At 38.6% G+C, this 16,392-nt stretch overlaps 1 protein-coding gene across 1 annotated transcript; it reads right to left on the reverse strand.

Moving 5' to 3' along the window:
• LOC109841234 lies at window positions 1,319-2,848 on the reverse strand. Its single transcript, XM_020410142.1, has 2 exons — window positions 1,759-2,848; window positions 1,319-1,720 (listed from the first exon to the last, which is right to left on the reverse strand). The coding sequence occupies exons 1-2, from the start codon at window positions 2,744-2,746 to the stop codon at window positions 1,350-1,352; spliced, it is 1,359 nt and encodes a 452-aa protein (XP_020265731.1). The 5' UTR covers window positions 2,747-2,848; the 3' UTR covers window positions 1,319-1,349.

The following is a 16,392-nucleotide window of genomic DNA, read 5'->3' on the forward strand; positions in this document are numbered from 1 at the left end:
ACATCTCTTATTTAAAAAAAGAAGAAAACATATAAATGTTTAAGGAAGCAAATTAAAATTCTAATCAAATTAAACATAACAAAACTAAAAGATGCAATCAAATAAAATTCTAACTAAACTAGAAAGAGATTTAAAAATCAAACCTTGAAGAAATTATAACTAAAATAAAAGATTATTTGGAATCACATCAAATAATACTAAAATTAAAATTATTCTAATAGATCTTAAAATTTTTTGCTGGATAGTCCATGGTTGTCTTGCATCAGATCTGCCCTTATTAGAGAAAACTTGATCTTGAGTTTTATAATAGGAGAGCATAACGATTAGTTTGACTGGTTGAAAGTACTCCATCATGGGTTGTAAGATCTTCAATGTGAGTTGTAAAATCTAATATTAGTTGGCGGTAGAGGATATGAAATAACAAATTCAAAAATTATATTAGTTTGAGCAGTGAATTTGCACAACATGTTGATCTTAAATTCGAGTTATAGGCTTGACTTGATTTCAGGCTCTAGACGTGATTCGAGCTCTAGTTTTGAATCAACATCTGGCTCAATTTCCTATTTGAGCTTGAGAACTGGGCTCTCCTTTAGGTTCGAGTACATGCACCCTATGAAGCACGGACACGGACACGGCGACACGGACACGACACGGACACGGACACGGATACGGCAAAACCTCAAAAAATAGGATACGGCGACACGGCTAGATTTTTTAATTTTCACTACTTTCATCTTGAGCATATAAAAATACAAGAGAATAAAGTTCAAGTTGCAACTAGTTCAATGACTACAAAATACTAAGTTACTAACATTGCAAAAATATAAAAATTACACTCAAAAGCATATCTTAAAATAAAGTTTTCAAGTTGAAACATCAAAAAGATTATTCTATGGATTCAACTCTTTCATCCTCATCAAACACAATGGCCTCCATCGTGGGCTCGTCAAGAGAAAGGGCAGCAACATCTAACATGCCGGCTCCTTGAAATGAGTCGAAGGCATCTCCACCAATATCCCACATTCTTGATTCCCCTTCCATATACTCTTCCGAATTCCGAGAAAGTAAACGAAGGTTGGTGTGAACATAAACAAGATCCTCTGCCCGTGTCGGGGTTAGCTTGTTCCTCTTTAAGGAGTGAATGAAACCATATGTACTCCAATTCCGTTCACAACAAGAAGAGGAACAAGGTTGGCCTAGAAGCTTTATGGCCAATGCTTGCAAATTTGGAGCACTTGCACCATAAAGAAGCCACCATGACTTTGGATCCATATTTCCTCTATTGGAAAGAGAATCTCATGTATTAAAATTAATTGAAATATTCGCATTAAAGAGTAAAATGTGAAATATTACCTTGGAACTAAAGAGTGTGCCAAGCACTGAAGTGGTGTGTTGCCCTTGTTCCATCGATCCACCAAGATCTTGTGAACCACCTCATAAAAAGGAGATTCCTCGTTATCCCTTTTACCCTCATGCCTGTAAATAGCTTGCTTCACCTTCTCAATCATTGTATCCCACATATCATACACCAAATGAAGACATGGTGTATCGGTGTCGGTGACCCTTATCATTTCATAGATTGGGCCGATGAAGTCAAGAATAAAATCTATCTTGTCCCACCACAAATCATCGAGGACTTTCTCTTTCACAAATTGAGTTTTCTCCACATCATCATCTCTATATAAGCTCCATCGATCACTAAGGACCATGTCTTGGAGGCCTCTCTTGATCGATCACTAAGGACCATGTCTTGGAGGCCTCTCTTGACGACCTTAAACCTCTTCAACATAATAATCCACGAGGCAAATCTTGTGTCGGCAATTGATAGGAGCTTCATCTTGGAAAAATCATTGAATATGGAAAGCCGCATAGAGTGGTTCATGATAAAATTCTTCATAAACAATGCATCATCGGAGATCTCTGTAATCCAATGTAATTGTGCATAAGCCACGGCATTTGCTTCCGTGTTCTTAGCCGCACAAATATTCTTGACAGCAAGATTGAGTGTATGGACTACACAAGGAGTCCAAAATATGTGAGGCCAAGTTTGCTCCACAAGCCCTCCCGCGGCCTTGCATGCCGAAGCATTATCGGTTATGATTTGGATGACATTTTTCGGTCCCACCTCTGTGATGCACTTTTCTAGCTGTGTTTGGATAAAATACTTATTCTTGACTTCTCCCTCGACATTCACGGCATTCAAGAACATTGGCTTACCCTCACATACCGCCATAAAATTGATGATGGGCCTCCTTTGTGCATCCGCCCACCCATCACTACAAATGGAGACTCCCTTCTGTTGCCATGTGCCCCTGATGGGCTCCATCAATCTCTCTACGTGAGTTTTCTCACGTTGTAAGATAGTGGTCCTCATGGAATTGTAACCAGGAGGCTTGTAGCCAGAAATTGGATTGTTTGCGGCATATGCAAAAGCTTTGGCATAATATGGATTCCTTGTCAAGTTGAAGGACAATCCCCCCGTGAAGAACATCCTACCAATCAATGCATCCAATTCCTCCCTTGCTCCCATGTTGAATGCTTGTTCCACGGTATTAGGCCCCCTCCTCCTCTTAAATCCACCTGCATCAATCGGCATGCTTGCACTTGCACCTACACCGGCCGTACTTGCAGTCGAAGATGTAGGCAAAACTGACATCTTAGGCCTAGAAGCCATCAACCTCGCCTCTGCTTGATCCAACGTCCTTTGAAACTCCCTTAAATTTTCAGGGGTTAACTTGGAACACATCTTAATTCTAGTCCCGCTTATCCTCAAGAGGTGATTTTTAACTCTTGAGTGTGAACCGGTAAAATCCTCTCTGCAATAGTTACATCTCCATCTCCAATTTCCTCCCGCCATTCCCCCCTTTTCTTCAATTTGGTAACATATTTTCAAAGCGGACATTTGTCATCTTGTATTCCACTACCACTAGAACTCCCGTCTTGTTCCATTTCTGTAAAATATAAGCAATAACAATAAATTAAGAAATTAATAATAGTAGAACAGCAAACAATAGCTAAGCAAACAATGGCTAAACAACCCTAATTAACATCTAAATTAGCATACAATAGTGGAACAACTAACCAAACAACAGCTAAGCAATCCTAATTAACATTTAAATGAGCATATAACAGTAGAATAGTAGGCAAATAACAGTTAACATTAAAAAACCATACAGCAGCAGTAAAACAGTATAAAAAAGAATAATTAATAACAGTTAAGGCGGTAATAAAGCAGCAAAATAGTAAATAAACAGAGATTATCATCCCAATTACCCAATAGCAGCAGAACAGAAAATTTAAAATAGGGTTTAACCCAATTAAATGAGAAAATCAAGGTAGTGGGGCATCCAGCAGGAAATGAGAAAACAAATCAATACATAGCTACTCTTTTAAAATAGGAGAACAACAAATCAAACAGTCCCAAACAGTGAGGCATCCAGCAGGAAATGAGAAAACAGTAAACAGTAATCAGATTTTTTTAAAATAAAAATCAAGGTAGTGGGGGACAGAGGTCAGTTGTTACTCTTTTAAAATAAAAACGTAGTGGGGGGGGGAACAGGCCCTTTGAAACCCGTGCGTGTGTGATTTATTCGTGAGAGAGAGGGAGAACAGCGGATGTTGGGGTGAACGAGGCGTTCGTGGGGGTTTTTTTGTGAAAGGGGAAAGCATCTGGGTTTTTTTGTGGTGAGAGGGTGAAAGAGATAAATGAGGGAGAGAAAGAGAGAGAACCAGAGGGAAAGGGATGAGCGAGAGCGAGAGCGAGAGCGAGAGCGGAGTCGGAGAGAGAGAGAGAGAGGGGGACTGACCTTGGAGCTGACGACGACGACGAAGAAGAAGCTGACGACGACGACGACGAGGAGGAGGAGGAGGAGACTGAGAGCTGGTGGCGCCTCTTCACTTCGCAAGAGCCCTTTCGACTTCAATCGGGTAAGTTTTCTCACGACTAGGGTTAGGGTTTGGGTTTCTGTTTGAAATTGGGTTTCGGGTTTGGGTTTCGGGTTTGGGTTTCAAAGTCTGGTTTCGCCGTGTCGCCCTTAACTTCGCCGTGTCGCCCTCTACTTCGCCGTGTCGATTAGCGCTGACCGTGTCGACGCCGTTGACGCCGTTGACGCCGTGTCCGACGCGTGTCGAACGCGTGTCGAACGCGCGTCCGTCCCCGACAAGCGTCGGACACGGGGACGGGGGGATTTTTCACGAGTCGGTGCTTCTTAGCATGCACCAATTCTGAATCAATTTTCATTTCTAGTTTTGCCTCTGGCTCAACCTCAGGTTATCTCCCTCGCTCAGGGTCGGGCTCTGAGATGGTCTTTTGCTCTTTTTCTTCTTCTATTTGAATGATACGGGTCGCCGTGCAAGCACCCTTTGGTCGCGGAATTATCAAAAGGTGGTTTGAGAAGAAGACAACCAAAACACAAGAACAATTCAGTATGGCGAAGGAAAATACCTTCTCTAGATTATGAAGAATCAATTATTATAAATCTCTCCCTCACAATCTCACTAGAATCGAGAACAACCTCTCAATCCTCTCTAAACCCTAATACAATGATTAGAATCTCTCTCTGATCTAAGATCTCTAAGATGATGTTTAGAAACCCTAAACAACCCTTTATAAAGGTGTACAAACATGGATGACAATCTGGTAAATAACCAAGTCCAAAACCAATAGGAATTCGTGTGAATAGAAATCCAAACGAATCAGGAAACTGTCGATGAGTCGACTCATGACTGAGATGAGTCGACTCGTCCGAAACTGGACCAAACGAATCAGGAAACTGTCGATGAGTCGACTCATGACTGAGATGAGTCGACTCGTCCGAAACTGGATAAAACACAAAAACCAGCAATGAGTCGACTCATAACTGAGATGAGTCGACTCATGACACATGGGTCGACTCATAAGCCCGCAGGTCGACTGGTCAGAGATTTTTGGTAAAACGGTTAGGTTTCGTGAGTCGACTCATGACAGACATGAGTCAACTCAACCTGATGAGTCGACTCATGTACATGTATGAGTCGACTCACGAGCTAAAAACCGGATTCTTCGAATCTGCTGCTCGTCGTCTCGTTCCACGCTTCCACCTGCGTTCCACTATACTATTTTACACTCCTATTCTCGTGCTATCATGAGAATCATCTATCATTAAGCTCTCATGAGGATCGCTAAGTTCCGAAAAGAAGATACACCCGTATCATGGGTCCCCTCTTTAGGAACTTGAAGTCCCATTCAAGTTAGAACTTTTGCTGAGGAAACTCTCGAGCTCCTCCATCTTTTTTGCACCACCTGACCTTGTTAGGAATCCGGTCTCGACGTCCGATCGAAAATAACTCATTCGTCCCGCGTCTCGTCGTAGTCACCGTTCGCTCTAAGTTACAATCCTTTGTCGATGGTTTTTCTGGAAGTCTAATACACAGCGAGACAAACTTTTTGCTTGCATTCACTAGTTTCTTCGCTCGCGTCACCGTCCCCAAGCTTATCTCCCTCGGAAGAGATACCGAACAAAATATGAACTTTTTACCATCCTTAGTGAATGTGTACTTTTGAGCACGTCTCTCGTAGATCGCATATTGTTTGTGGAAAATTTATAGTAAAAGAAATGAAAGAAAAATTGATTTGGATTCCGATTACAAAAAAAAGAGAATGAATTTGATTCTCCCATTTGTTTAAAAAAAACTAGGTTCTTTACGGTGGCGATGGAGTACCTCCCTCGAATGCTCGCGTCGAGTTTGCTCTCCGTTGACGATCCGACGTTTTGCTTCACTGGAACGATGTCCTCTCCTCACGATTTGACGTTGTGGAGAACTTTCGTGGTAAGTTTTAGAACTCTGAACGAGTTTAGAAGAACTCTGTAAAAGATTTGATTTGAACTAAAAGTTCGGTTGATAAGCCAAGGATGAAAGCTATTGCTCAAGGATGCTTCAAGATCTTCTTGTTACTAAGTATCTCTCTCCAGCCGATCTCCTCCAAAGCCTTCCTAAGGATCTCTTCTGCTGCTACCCAACCGAGAGCCAAATCCCCTCTGCTCGAACCCCTGAACTGAATTGATTTTCAGTTATTTATAGAGGATTCAGGGGGTGTAACTACCCCTTAAATCACTCTTAAGTGGGGTGTAACCGCCCTCCAATCATGAGAAACAGTTTTGGAACTGTTCACGGATTTAAGGGGTGTAGAAACAGTTTTGGAACTGTTCACGGATTTAAGGGGTGTAATTCCCCCTAAAATCTCTCCATAATGGGGTGTAACCGTCCCCATTAAGTGGAGAGGATTTAAGGGGTGTAATTCCCCCTAAAATCTCTCCATAATGGGGTGTAACCGTCCCCATTAAGTGGAGATACGGTTTTAAAATCGTTCAGGTTCTGTTTGAACCAGTCAAACACAAAAACGCGGGTCTGACCCTAGCGTTTTGATGTTACAGCGCAGGTTCGACCCCAGCGTTTTGATGTAGCAACGCGGGTTTGACCCCAGCGTTTTGATGTTGCAACGCGGGTCCGACCCTAGCGTTTTGATTTTGCAACGCGGATCCGACCCCAGCGTTTTGGTGTTGATGCGCAGGGATGACCTCTGCGTTTTGGTCTTAGAGCGCGGTGATGAGTTCCGCGTCTTGCTTCGAAGAAATTATCAATAAGTAATCTCTTTTGTCATAGCGTTGCAAAGATCATTGTCTTGTAATCTTCATCTTGGCTCCTTGAGAATATGAGAGTCGTCAGATTGTAACTCCCGATGTTGATTGTGAAGGCTTCTGGAAGTCGTCAGATTATAACTTCCATCATTAATGTTTTGATGGGGATCAGCTATCTATTATGATTTTTAGACAGCCTACACATATCTATCCCATAAGTACGGATTGTCCAGTATAATCTGATAAACATTCAATGGAACGACGTCGCACGTGACCTCGTCAATATACGACTCGTGGAGCGCAAATCTGACAGTGCATTGATCAACTACACTCAGTTTCTCCTTTTGAATCCACCCAAATGGATAGGGCTTCGGATGCTTGACCGTCTTCAGACCCAACTTCTGAACCAATGCATCGGATATCAAATTCTTCTCGCTGTCCGAATCAACAATGGCATCAACCAAACTGGTCTTCACTTGCAACTTAAGAACAAAGAGTTGCTCTCTCGGGTCGTCGTCATCTTTCGTGGTCTGCTTCCCCGCCATAAGGTTGAGACCGCTGTTGGGCTCTGTCATTCCCGGAACTTCTTTCGGACCTTGAGCTATCATGTATGCTTTTTTCTCCTCCTTCAACCCTCTTGGCTTGAGATGAGGATACTTCTCCCAGCACCGATCAGCTGTGTGCCCTCTCTTCTCGTAGTGACTACAAATCAGTCCTGTCTTCCCTGGATCACCCTTCTTCTTCTCCTCCTTAGATTGAGAACCACTAGACTTGTCTCCCGTCTGTTTGGAGTCTCCCTTAGCCTCGTTGCCCTTCTTTTGCTTGCCCTCGAGGGCAATAGCCTTCACGCTCGCCTCTGCAATTGATTCCACCGTGAATAGCTTCATTTTCTTTCGGATGTAATCGCTCAATCCCGTCATATACTTCATAAACACGGAATATTTCTCTGTCGTAATGTTGAGAACCATCACCTGCTGCTGGAACTCCGTAGTGTATTCTTGAACGGTTTGATTAATCCTTTAGCGCAAGCCGTACTATTTGTACCAACGCTCTTCAAGGAATCCCACCGGATAGAACTGTTTCCTCAGTAACTCCTTGAACTTGTTCTACGACACTGCCTTCTTCTCCTGCTTATAGTAGGATTTCTACCACGTCAACGCGTACCCTGAAGGTTTCAAAGTCGCGAACACAATCTTCTCTTTTGACGAATAGCCATAAAGAGTAAAATATGTCTCCATCCGCTCGATCCAGTCATCAAGCCTCTCAACGTCAACACTCTCATCATAAACATGAATCTCCACCTTGAAGTTAATCTTCAGGTTCTGATAAGAATTCTTACCCCCTTGATGTAATGCAGCCTTAACGGTCTCCTCCTCCTCCTTCAGGTTCTGATAAGAATTCTTACCCCCTTGATGTAATGCAGCCTTAACGGTCTCCTCCTCCTCGTCGGAATCTGAATCTACTCTTTCCACATCGGACTCAATAATTTTCTTCGAAGAAGATTCACCTTGTTTGCCACCTCCATGGATAAGACTGACGAGTTGTGTGATAGTCGAACCTATCGTCTCGATCTGTTTCTCTAATGCATCAATCCTCGCTAAATTGTCTCCTTCAGGTATCTTCTTCCTCCTTAAAACCTGAACTCCTTCTAAGGAAATAATGATCTCGTCAAGTTTCTTGTACTGCGATCGAGTCAGGACCATACACAGAATGCCTCCTTCGCAGTGCGAGCATCATTTGGTTGCGGAATTACCAAAAGGTGGATTGAGAAGAAGACAATCAAAATACAAGAACAATTCAGTATGACGAAGAAAAATACCTTCTCTAGATTATGAAGAATCAATTATTACAAATCTCTCCCTCACAATCTCACTAGAATCGAGAACAACCTCTCAATCCTCTCTAAACCCTAATACAATCTGATCTAATATCTCTAAGATGATGTTTAGAAACCCTAAACAACCCTTTATATAGGTGTACAAACGTGGATGGTAATCTGGTAAATAATCAAACCCAAAACCAATAGGAATTCGTGTGAACAGAAACCCAAACGAATCAGGAAACTGTCGATGAGTCGACTCATGACTGAGATGAGTCGACTCGTTCGAAACTGGACAAAACACAAAAACCAGCAATGAGTCAACTCATAACTAAGATGAGTCGACTCATGACACATGGGTCGACTCATAAGCCCGCAGGTCGACTGGTCAGAGACTTTTGGCAAAACGGCTGGGTTTCGTGAGTCGACTCATGACAGGCATGAGTCGACTCAACCTGATGAGTCGACTCAACCTGATGAGTCGACTCATGTACATGTATGAGTCGACTCACGAGCTAAAAACTGGATTCTTCGAAACTGCTGCTCGTCGTCTCATTCCACGCTTCCATCTGCGTTCCACTGTACTGTATTACACCCCTATTCTCATGCTATCATGAGAATCATCTATCCTCAAGCTCCCATGAGGATCGCTAAGTTCCGAAGAGAAGATACACCCGTATCATTGAAGCTTAGATTCCAATATCAAGGCCTTGGCAGGGAGGGATCATTATCCGTTGAGTGTCAATTGAAGGAGATTCAGTGACGATGATACTCGAACAGAGGTTGTCGTCGGGGTTCGTAGTCAAATTCAAATGATTGTAGCATCATCGGAGGAGGCAGGTGGTGTCGGATCTCGAGGAGGTGGCGGATGGATAGTAACAAATTTACTATTCATCCATGAAGAAAAACTTTCCCCCTCTTGCTGATTTATATTTGTTTGTTGTGGGATCTTTTGAAGATAAGGATTTTGGTAGAAAGATGGATTAGGGATGAGATTTAAAGTGGAGAATTCAGATATAAATAGGTCTCACACCTAGGGGGCATCACACCCAAAGGCTTTACACTCCAAAGTGGCAAATTACATGTCAAAGAACACCTCAGGTGCTTAAGAGAAAATTATCAAACTCAATTTTTTATCCATCAATGTCTATTCCTCATGTAGGATTACATCTCTTATTTATAGAAAAAAAACATCTAAACAGTTAAAAGGAAGCAAATTAAAATTCTAATGAATTCAAAACCTAACAAAATTAAAAGATGCAGTCAATTAAAATATTAACTAAACTAGAAAGATCTCAAAATATATAAAGAAATCATAACTAAAATAAAAGATTATATGAAATCAAATTAAATATTACTAAAATTAAAATTATTCTAATAGATCTTAAAATCTTTTGATGGACAATCAATGATTGTCCTGCGTTAACTTCTTTTAGCTGTTGTGCTATAAGTCTCGAACCCTGGTATAAAATAGTGTCAAGTTATTTGGTATGCCCAATGCTTGATAAGGCATGAAGGCTAGATAGGCCGTGGCTTGTGACATTTAGTAGTTTAAATTGCTATGAGAATTTAATCCAAGTCATTTCTTAATTATTAGATTACACCCCTATTCTCATGCTATCATGAGAATCATCTATCCTCAAGCTCCCATGAGGATCGCTAAGTTCCGAAGAGAAGATACACCCGTATCATTGAAGCTTAGATTCCAATATCAAGGCCTTGGCAGGGAGGGATCATTATCCGTTGAGTGTCAATTGAAGGAGATTCAGTGACGATGATACTCGAACAGAGGTTGTCGTCGGGGTTCGTAGTCAAATTCAAATGATTGTAGCATCATCGGAGGAGGCAGGTGGTGTCGGATCTCGAGGAGGTGGCGGATGGATAGTAACAAATTTACTATTCATCCATGAAGAAAAACTTTCCCCCTCTTGCTGATTTATATTTGTTTGTTGTGGGATCTTTTGAAGATAAGGATTTTGGTAGAAAGATGGATTAGGGATGAGATTTAAAGTGGAGAATTCAGATATAAATAGGTCTCACACCTAGGGGGCATCACACCCAAAGGCTTTACACTCCAAAGTGGCAAATTACATGTCAAAGAACACCTCAGGTGCTTAAGAGAAAATTATCAAACTCAATTTTTTATCCATCAATGTCTATTCCTCATGTAGGATTACATCTCTTATTTATAGAAAAAAAACATCTAAACAGTTAAAAGGAAGCAAATTAAAATTCTAATGAATTCAAAACCTAACAAAATTAAAAGATGCAGTCAATTAAAATATTAACTAAACTAGAAAGATCTCAAAATATATAAAGAAATCATAACTAAAATAAAAGATTATATGAAATCAAATTAAATATTACTAAAATTAAAATTATTCTAATAGATCTTAAAATCTTTTGATGGACAATCAATGATTGTCCTGCGTTAACTTCTTTTAGCTGTTGTGCTATAAGTCTCGAACCCTGGTATAAAATAGTGTCAAGTTATTTGGTATGCCCAATGCTTGATAAGGCATGAAGGCTAGATAGGCCGTGGCTTGTGACATTTAGTAGTTTAAATTGCTATGAGAATTTAATCCAAGTCATTTCTTAATTATTAGATGGCTAATTTTTTTTCTACATATTTAATTCTTATCGTTGAATGCCTACAACGGTTGTTGGAATATAGCAGTGGTTTATGTGACGGTGTCGTCGAGCAAACACGTAAGTTTTGTTGAGCAAACATGACAATGTCTGTTATTTGGAGCTACAGTTTCTTTGTGCAAAACACAACAGTTTCATTAAGCATGGGTGGTGGTTTTGAGCGAAGGGGCAGACTTTTCTCTAACTAAGGCAATGGTTTTTTAAGCAAAGGTAATGGTTTTAATTTTCTTAGAAAATAAATTGTTAAATTAGATGCCTTCTAATGTGGATTTTGTCCTGCATCACCTTCCTTGTAATCAAAGATCAATATAATTCGAGGAAAATGCAAAATTTATCATGGATTCACATAAAAAAAAACCATGTGTGTACTATATATATTCTATATTATGAAGAACTTTTGAAGGGCTTGCAAAAAAAGAGGGGTGAAGGTCATAATGGGCAGTCGTTCATTTCACTATTCAATCTCAGGGGCAATTGATTTTGTAATTTGATAACCAAATTGTAAGTGTTTCTTGGCTTTTACAAGAATTAAGGTTGGCTTTGGGACTTCTATACTATATTTCCCTTCCCACGCCATATAGACTCATTCTTTCTCATATCTAATAAAAATTTAAAATGTCCAGAACTTTCTAGATAAGATTCTTCAAGAATGAAAAAATAGCGGAATTAGGCCTCATTTGCAAGAAAACCCTCAAGCTCTCCAAAAAGGAATTTAAGATTTTTAAAATAACAGTTAGTGAATAGATTAAAAAGTATAAAATTACATTTTTCTCAATTAAAATTCGAGATAAAAAGATTGGACATAAGTAGTTTAGAGCTTACTCTTTAATTTAAATTATATAAATAATCTATTTTTAAAAATTCTTATATTTTTTATATTATTGTGAAAAAGGCATTCAACGAAATGTTTTTAGTTGATCTTTGGTAAGTGAATGCCTGCTCTAATGTTATAATACCTTTGTTGTCGGGTCTTGAAATTATGAAAGTAGCATAAGATTGTGGCATGCTTAGTACATTATAAGATTAATCCGAATTTGGCATTCTTCATAATCTAAGTTGCATAGAAATGGGCACTGGTATTGGTACGGGACACGACAAATTCATAAAAGGTAGGGTATGGGGAGACAACTATAGAAATATTTATGTAAACACTTAGAAATTATATACTGAAATTAGTAGTTTAGTGAGATCAATATTATTTTTCTTTCATGTGTTATGAGAGTAGAAATTCATATAATATTTTTATGTTTCTTTTGTTATGTGGATTATAAATTAAAAAATCACTCATTTTGAACTGGACACCAAAAGAACCCTTTAGATTCATTGTTTGAAATCCAGTCTATGTCCCTCGAGTTTCAAGAAGTGGATGTGAAGTGTAGGATATATGTACAAAGAGTGTATGACAAGTGTTCTAAATTATAACATGTATTGTATAATTGAGTATTTGGCCGAATAAATGTAAGCGTATATGCAAGGAGTGTTCAAGGAGTTTCGATAAAGATATGGGTACGTGCACGTGTGGGTATAGCTTCAGATAGAAGTGCCCAAGTAACATAGTTCTTTATACATTAACAAAGCTAGCTTTACAGTAATTTAGCTATGGCTATGATAGAGAGGATTTGTCACTACCTAGATGTAGTGGAGATTCCTCAAATCTTTTTCCAATCTTCTTTTATTTAGTTGACTTAGTTGACGGTTATGATTCATTCAAAACTTTAGCATTCACCATATCCCCAGCATATTGCTCTCATCCAATTCTTCGCTTAACGAGAAACATAGCTATCCACTAAATACTAGGCGATTGAAATTAAAATTAATTTGCATACTGAAGAGTAACAATATAGTATGAAAAATATTTCTTTCATTTTTAAAAATATAACTGGTGTCTATTCTACTATTTAAAATTTAGAAAAATTAACTTCGATAAGTTCTATTTGTCTAAAATACCACCACAATATGTAAAAGATGTCTAAAATCAGGAACAGGTTATTGGGATTTGGGACGTGTAGTATTTTACTCATCTGTAGGAGGATGTGGATAATTGGGACGTGTAGTATTTTACTCGTCTGTAGGAGGGTGCGGATAAGGTTAATAATAGTTCAAACTTGCTAAGAGAAGAAACGAATGGGGTGGAGTGGTCATTGCATTTTGTTGGGACATGTATTTTACTCTTGTGTAGGGGAGTTTGAAAAAGGTTCATCATAATTAAAAGTTGTCAACAGAAGAAACAAATGATACAGTCTGCTCTTTGCAATTTGTTACCTCGTATGGAAAGAACACAGTTACTGAAAAATGCTTCATTGTTGTAAAATCATGGATTCCAGAACCATCATTGCAATTGCTTGTCTTCATCAAATATGATATTCTTTGCACACGAACTTCTTGGACATGCTTTGGACACAATTATAACACCGAATAATTTACCCCTGATCTTAAAATATTTATTGCACTAATGAAGTTGAGACGATTTTTAAATTATGTGTTTTGCACTATGCTTGTTTCAATCATTTTAATGCTTACTTTTTGCACATAAAGGATACATGATAATCATAATATTTGAACAATATCCAGTTATGTTTGTACTTCTGTTATAATATAGCTTTCTTTAGGATCATGCTTCTGTTTGTATCCTTGCAACATTGGAAATTGTAACAAAACCTATAAAATTTGTATAGTTAATGGAACTCTATCAGTAAGTCTAATGCCTATTGCTGTTTAACTCAATTGTTCATTTAATTTCATTAATTAGAAAACACAAGAATTAGATATTTGTATTGCATTAGCTATAGAATTTTGCAATCTAATACAGGAGCTTCCCATCGCATCTACTATTTTTTTAATTGTTGATGTTTCGACGGAGACTATAGATATGAACTGATACTCTATTAGAGCTGGAGGATATGACCATTTGTTTCTCACGGATCTTCATTAACTCTATCAACTTTGGTATTGCTCGAAAACTCTTATAAACTTTTGATCAGTCCCAAAATATGGAGCCTTCCTTGCTCAAGGATGAGCAATGATGAGTAGTTGAAGGTCATCGCATAAAGCTGGATAGCCATTGAATCTTCTAAATCTGCTACTTAACTTGTTTGCCGTTTGTCTGGATGGGTGATTGTGGTTGGTTAGAGGATGCAAGAAATATCTCCTGCAATTAACTTAACGCGCCTTTGTTTTATATGTAAAAGAGAACAAAATTATACAATTTGATTAGATTGTGCATCCTTTTTCCAAACACATGACATATGCTTAAGTTTGGATTACATTCTTTTTCGGAACACATTGGATTACAGTCACGTATTTTTTATTCAGTCATTTTGTCCGATCTGTAGGTTGTTGCTCTCCCTACTGGGGCTTTATATTCATAATTTGTGGTTCCATATGGTGAAATTGATTATCTACTATTGTTATTTGTTTCAAAAAGTTGTGTTTTTGCTCTGTTTTGCAAATGTTGTCAAGTGGATAAATTTGACTCTAAATGAGTGCTGGCCATCTGTTTACAGGTGTACTTAATTCATGTAGGTGATTGGTGAAAATATTCTTAAAATGTTGAATTCATAATACAGTAGAATTAATACAGTTGTGCACTTACTGCAAATTAGGGCTTTTATTTTTGGTGCAAGAAGCATCCCATCCTCTTGTATAATACAGAAATATGTACCCATATTCCAGCAACACAGGTGAAATCAATTGAGATGATTCATGGAAAGAAATCATGACCAAATGAGCACGTGGTTGATTTTGAGCACTTACCGCAATAATGTTGTGTATATGGTCATAATAGGAAAAGATAAGACATGGTGCTTATGTGCAAAATATTTAAAAATGAAAAAAAATCATACATATATTATTAGCAAATATTAATTCTCTGCCACTAGGATACAATCCTAATTGTTCATGTATATTATATTCTTAGTATTTACCATTTGTTATATTATTTGATGGTTGCAGATTATATATATATATGAGAAAAATGGGTATGCTTGGTACCAAACACAAAAAGTTATGCTTGGTAGTGAGTTGACATAATCACATCCACTCTGCATATCCTCATGCACTCCTCAACCCATGTGAATATGGTCCCCCATTTGAATGAGTGAAGGGGATTGTACCACCTCACTATCAAGCACAAAATTTATGTTTGGTACCAAGCATACCCATATTTCTCTCTCTCTCTCTCTCTAAAACCCCAACACACCAAATTTGGGATGAACCCGTCGTGGTTTGACCCTCCGTCGAGCTATGTAAAAAGTTCTATTCATTCGAAACAGTTAAAATTGATACGAGTGGATGAATGGTCAAACCACGACGGGTTCACCCCAAATTTGATGTGTTGGGGTTTTAGAATATGTAGATCAAATTCAACGGAGCGGATCATCCATAATGTAGCTCAATCAAGCTTTGCCAATTTTTTGGTGATTTAGTTTAAAAGAGTCGAAAAAGTTCATTAAGGGGTGTATCACACTTGGGCCAGTACTACAAGGGGTCTATTCACAACAAGTAGACTACAGGGGGTCTGTTCGCAATTAACCCTTGATTCTTTGGTTTTGTATTGGGCCTTCTCCTTGTTGTTAACCCACTTTTGCTTTCTGGCTCCATTTTTAGAGGAGTTAATTTATGCCATTACAGTGAAATTCATGCACCTGAGATGCACTAGTCATACTATTCTTGATCCATGCACTTCAACTAGAGCTATAAAGTTAGTAAATGTTCCCTTTCCATTTTCTTTTTTTTCAACAGAAAGAAATAGGGTGAGGTACCATGTTCATATATCATTACAAAAACATATCCTAACCTAGAAATGAATAATCTGAGTACAAAAGAGAACAATTAGTCCATACCAAAGAATAGGGAGAGGACCATAGCCGTCATCTATTACCAAGGAAAGAGAAAATTGTAGTAGAGAACTCAGACTAAACAGTTTTAGAAAAGGATAGAAGGGAGAGTATACATTGTTTAGAGCTACCACAAAGCTCGTACTTACATCAAAACCAAAAAGATTAGATAATATTTGTATATAAGTAATTACAAAAGAGAGTTAGATCAACATTTTAATTCCTCAGAGGTTGTCATCCACTCAAGCCATGTTGTGGGATGAAGAGTTGTCTTGCAGCAACAGCTAGGCTAATCCTGTCTCGGCCACTAGTTTCTGAACAGTGGCAACTCTCTTAGATGCAAGGTTATTGTTCATAACATAATAAAATGACTGATATTAGATACCAAAACAGGGGGAGAGACATATGTCTCTTTGAAAATTAGGTTGTTACTTGCCCTCCATAAGCACAAATAAAAAGATGGAAAAAGAAT

Source organism: Asparagus officinalis, chromosome 5 (genome assembly GCF_001876935.1).
Source record: "Asparagus officinalis chromosome 5, Aspof.V1, whole genome shotgun sequence".
NCBI classification, from domain to species: Eukaryota; Viridiplantae; Streptophyta; class Magnoliopsida; order Asparagales; family Asparagaceae; genus Asparagus; species Asparagus officinalis.